General features: G+C 38.4%; 1 protein-coding gene across 3 annotated transcripts in view; it reads right to left on the reverse strand.

Moving 5' to 3' along the window:
• Positions 1–1,661: 1,661 nt before the first annotated feature.
• Positions 1,662–5,747, reverse strand: part of LOC308700044 (protein TMEPAI-like) — a 45,621-nt gene continuing 41,535 nt past the window's right edge. For 2 of the 3 annotated variants that reach the window (XM_081381359.1, XM_081381358.1), the window contains exon 4: positions 1,668–5,325. In XM_081381359.1, the coding sequence (XP_081237485.1) occupies positions 4,948–5,325 (378 nt within the window). In that variant the 3' untranslated portion in view covers positions 1,668–4,947. Of the gene's footprint in view, positions 5,326–5,747 lie in introns of all 3 variants that reach the window. The other variant, XM_081381360.1, reaches the window with a different exon arrangement.

A 5,747-nucleotide genomic window follows, 5' to 3' on the forward strand; every position in this document is an offset into this window, starting at 1 on the left:
TTAAAACATTTCAGTCATACTCTATTAAACAGACTACATTTCTGCTTAACTCTGTATTAAATTATCAAGCGTTACATTAATTCTTAGTTATTTCATCAAAGCTGAATAATTATTAATCAAACAGAACAGCCTCTAATTAGATTATTAATGAATGATCGACTGTAAATAGTGGAATAAAGACGAGGTGAATTAACTTTAACTTTAATAGCAGTTCATGTCATATGAACAACAACACACAAATAAAGGACTATTTGTTTATTATTAATTTATATTTACATTTTATTACATCATTTAGCTTATTGATTATTAATTTTATTATCATGTTTATTGAGATATTATTAAGATCTATTTATTATTAATTACTTGGCAGAGTTTATTTTAACACTATTTTTCATTGTTATTTGTTATATTATATATTTCTTTTTCTTGTATGTAAACAACAATCATGCAAATAAAGTACATAAACCTGAATTAAAGGAACTGATTAAGAGCGTTTCAGGTTCAGACTCGATCTATAAGAACATAAATGCATTTATTGATGAATATTTGATAATGAAGTGCATGAGAGGAATCTTCATACAGTGAGAGATTATTGTCTGTAAAGTATTAACTGATGGTATAGTTTACGTTTCTTTCAGTGCTAAAATGTGCAAATCCTAAATCATAACCGAATGTCCTGAAGAGCTCAGATGATTCTCATGTGAAGAACATGAGGAGAGTTCATGAGGAAGATCAGTGATGACACGAGCCTGACCTCTGCTGGACAGGAGCATGAACTGCGTGTACTGTAGCGCCACCTGCTGGAAACACCAGACTACTGAACCCTCAACGAGCGGCATCATATCTCATATGAGCTCTAAATATTGAACATGATCTGATAAACCTGTCAGTCTCCTCAAGTCCTTCTGTCTCTTTTAGACTGTTTTATAAAGTAAAAGTCTTTCAGTTTAATTGTACAAACGTCCTTCAGCTCGTGTCTTTATGATCTGAAATCTGATTTTTATCAAGTAAACATGAGAATAACTTTGATATTGTTAGTAATATTTCAGCTGGACTGAAGCAGGTTTACTTGAGTATTCATAATCATTTATTATAAAAATCATGAGTATCAAATATGATCAGGCTTTTGAGGAAGGTTTATTTGTTCATCATTGTATTGCATTGCATTATGTTTTAAAACTACAGATCATAAACTAAGCATTTAAATATCATCTTACTAAGACATATTATTGGCAGATATTGATATTTACATGCATTTCATGTCAATATCAGCTACACTGTTATAAAGATCTCATTGATCTGCTATAAAACATATTTATGCTCACTTTGAGTCTCTGAATAAAATAAAATAAATGTCCTCCATATTCTCACTATATGAGCCATAAAAGCCTGATGCATCAAATATGATCCTCAACATCAAACATGCAAACTTTTATATTTTGTCTAAGGGTTCAATAAACTGATTATTTGACACGTCAGGCTTTACAGGGTTAAAGTTGAACATAATACAGACATCTGAATGATTTACACAAAATGTCAGTTTAATTCACTATGGCTGTTGATGTGCTTCATATTGATATTAATTCATCATCAAACATCATCTACTGATGCATGTAAACGCAAAAGAGGAATAAATAACAACTCAACGCATTACATATTTTATAAAAGGTTTTATTTGTTTATTTGGCAGCTAAATTGAAATGCATCAGATTGTATAACATGGTGTGTGTGAGATAGACACAGTCCCAAAGAGAAACATCCGGTAACACTTTCAGCTTCTGATATAAATAAAAATAAAAAATAAAAATAAGAGTTACATGTAAGCAGTTATTACTGACAACAACACGTGTGTAGATCCGAACGCAGAAGATTCCCGTTCCCAACATCAGCTGGGATCTCTAGAGGAGTTCATCCTGAAACCAGGGAATGAAGCAGATGGAAAACCTTCAGAACCAGCGATCGCTCATCCACACACACACACACACACACACACACACTGAGAGCAACATGAGGAAGAGCGGACGTCCTGTCGTGTGTGTGTCGTCTCGCGCTGAAACTCTCACCAGATCACACGCCGAGGCAAACACACACGTGACTGAAGGCACGTTTCTTCAGGAGCGACGCTCGTCTTCATCAGTGAGAACATCACTCACACATCTGGCCTTTCTTTAACAAAATGACCTTTAACAAGAAGCAACAATAACATAAGAACAACTACATATTTAATCTGCGCTAAACTACTTTATCAAAAGGCCAATAGTCGGTATATTGCAACTCTCTCCACTATCATCATCATCATCATCATGCATACAATGTCACTTCCTGTCAACGGCCGCCTGATTGGCTGACTGGGTCATGTGACACACTGGCATCTCGGAGGGCACAAAACGGGCGTCTCTGAAGGGAAGACGTGGCGCTGGAGAGAGAACGACCCGCGCCGACGGGATGTGCATTTATGGAATATACATTATAGAAATGCCAAACGCATCATATATCATACGCAGCAGGAATATAGATATAACAGAAATACCAAATGCAAAAGCTATCTAGTTCGGAATTTACGGAGCACACGATAACATGATCTGAAATAACAAATGCATCATATATTATATCATCCAGAAATGCCAGATGCATATGAAGAAATATATGTGGAATATGTTATAAATGCACTAGTTTGGAATCTAAACAGAGTAAAGAAATGCATTTCGCTGATAATGTGGAACTTGCTTTATAGAAATGCCAAAAGCATCATTTATAAGTGAAACATAATAATAACCAGAATGAGTCTTTCGTAGTTTCTCTCTCCAGCTGTTGACTTCCAGTTAGAAGCGTTTCTCTGGAATAAAACTGAACACGGCAAAATCCGACCCGATATTCCCCGCCGGGACGGACGAGCACAGACTGAATCATGGGAATCTTTTCCTACTCAGTGTTTTTGTCTGGTTTCCAGTGCAAATATCTAAAAATTCTTAAATCAAGATGCATTTACTAGATGAGTAAAATGACATAAGATATTAAGTCTTGTTTTCTGGGGGAATTAATCAAAATTAAGTGAGTTTATGCTGAAAACAAGCAAAATGATCCGCCAATGTGGTCAGAAAAATAATCTCAATTTAAACACAAACAAGATTCTTTTTCTGACCCCATTGGCAGATCATTTAGCTTGTTTTCAGCATAAACTCACTTGATTTTGATTTATTTCCCCAGAAAACAAGACTTAATATCTTATGTCATTTTACTACTTTAGTAAATGCATCTCGATTTAAGAAATGTTTGATATTTGGACTGGAAACAAGACAAAAATACTGAGTAAGAAAAGCATTTTTTGCAGTGCAGGAGGCGTTCGCGAGAGTCACCGTTTGGCAGCGATTTTGATTCAGTGACTCAGTGACTCATTGATTCAGTGACTCAGTTACTCATTGATTCAGTGACTCATTGACTTATTGATTCAGTGACTCATTGATTCAGTGATTCATTGACTCATTGATTCAGTGACTCATTGATTCAGTGACTCAGTGAGTCGAGTGAATCAACTCTCTCCTGGTGGATCGTCCACAACATTCCCACGACGTGATTCCAGTTCTGCGAGCGTCGTCACATGACGGAGCGTTTGCATATTGGTTTGCGTTTGTGCTCGTTTACGGCTACAGGTGTGGATTGTTTTCCTCTCGGTAAAGTGCTATAAGAGACGCCGCAGCCGAACACAAGGAATCCTTCGCTTCTAAACACCAATGATTGTGAATTCAGATTTCTAGAATACAGAATAAAATTAAGGCGAACACATCTGAGACATGAACTGAAACTACACTAGTAATCTAGAGCTACTCTAGAACTCTCTCAGATCTGGGAAGCAAAGGCTTCTGGTCCGGATGATGGGAGTTAACAGGTTAATCCCAGTCCAGGACACACACACTATCTGTGGACCGACCGTATCGTAATATTAAAAATAGTGCAATTTTAGACATTTATATAAATAACTCTAAAATCGTGCTTTTAAGTTTGCTTTTTTTAAGCTTTCCATATACATGTATATATACTCATATAGTAGCCTATACACACACACACACATACACACACAGAGTAACGCGTGAACCTGCGTATTGTTGTTGGCAAACGCTCTCTCTGACAGCACACACACACACACACATCAGAATAAATCTCGATATTGTGCATCTAATGCGAAACTAGTGATGCGTAATAAAGCGTCTTTACAGAAGAAGAACTGAAGACGAGAACAGACCCTGAAAGGAAGAGTGTGTTTCTACGCTGCAGAACATGATCTTTCTCAGTTTATCATCGTCATGTCCAGCAGAAACATCTCAACCTTCTGAAATCAAGTCTTTAAGTGAGTCTGTGCTTAAAACACCAGCTAATATCTGCCATTGGAGTCGGAGAAATAATCGTTTTCCCTTTGAATTCAGTTCATTTCCCAGACTCCGTTAGCAGACATGCTAATGCAAAACTCATGTTGATGATTTTCAGACGTGATATCTTCACTCACTGCCGTTCTTCTCCAGTAAATGTGTCTTGATTTGAGAACGTTTAGATATTAGTGCTGGAAAACGAGATGGCGTACGGATTGTTCTCCGTCACTAGAGTCGAGGAATAATCCCACGAGGAGCTGAGAAAGGTCGTCAGGAAAGCTAAGAGCATTGAGGACACACAACATGTAAATATATATATATATATATGTGTGTGTGTGTGTGTGTGTAAAGGTCTGAGTGAAAAGGCAAGACCGGAGTGAATCCGTGAGCTCTCGTGAGTCTCTTGTGCAACTGCCCGATTTTCCACGATCGCTGACGTCATCAGACCTGCTGTGTATAATATGCAATATATATATATATATAGGAAGTCTGTCTCGTCTAAAGGAAAAGGCCAGACCGGAGATGAGTCTGTTTTCCTCCGATTCTCCACCCGGACGAACGGGAGTCTGGATCGCTGACGTCATCAGACCTGCTGTGCGCTGAGTTTGTCTGTGTTGCGTGTGTCCGTCCGGCTGATCTGAATGAGCTGAGTGTGTGTGTGTGCGTGCGAGCCCGGGTGGTAGCAGTGACCTATGACCTGGCAGTAGGCGGGCGGGGCCGTGATGCGGTCGAACACGGTGCGGTTGGGCGGCGCGCGCACAGACTCACGGTTGAGCTCCAGCTGCTGCTCGGCGTCCCGCAGCTGAAGGGAGCACGGGCCCTGGTACGGCGGAGGCTCCTCCCCGTCCGACAGACAGATGGTGGGCGGCAGGTCGATGGTGGCGTGCGGCAGGTACGGGTACGTGGGCTGGAAGCGGCTGGCACGCGAGCGCTGGAGGGACGAGGGCCGAGGAGTGTACACCTAAACACAGAGGCACACATCAGGACACTGTCAGCACGGGCACTCTCGCTCCTCTCACTCTGAAATTATGAGTTATGCACTCTTTCTTATGCATTTTTAATGCAATTTTATGACATTTTTGTTCAATCATATGTGTAATATTTTGAGGGCATTTTACGGTACTAAGTAATATTTGTGCATTCTTTTTGCATAATTATGTATTTTTATGCAATGTTTTGACATTTTTGTTCAATCATATTTGTAATATTTTGTATTTTGAGGATATTCAGTATTAAGTAATATTTATGCTTTTTTTAAAAATATTTTTGTTCTATCATAATTTTTATATTTTATATTTTCAGGGAATTTTATGGCACTAAGTAACATTTATGCATTCTTTTTGCATATTGCATATTTTTAATGCAATTTTTTGACTGTTCACT

Source organism: Scardinius erythrophthalmus, assembly GCF_964197995.2.
Source record: "Scardinius erythrophthalmus genome assembly, chromosome: 12".
Classification (NCBI taxonomy): Eukaryota; Metazoa; Chordata; class Actinopteri; order Cypriniformes; family Leuciscidae; genus Scardinius; species Scardinius erythrophthalmus.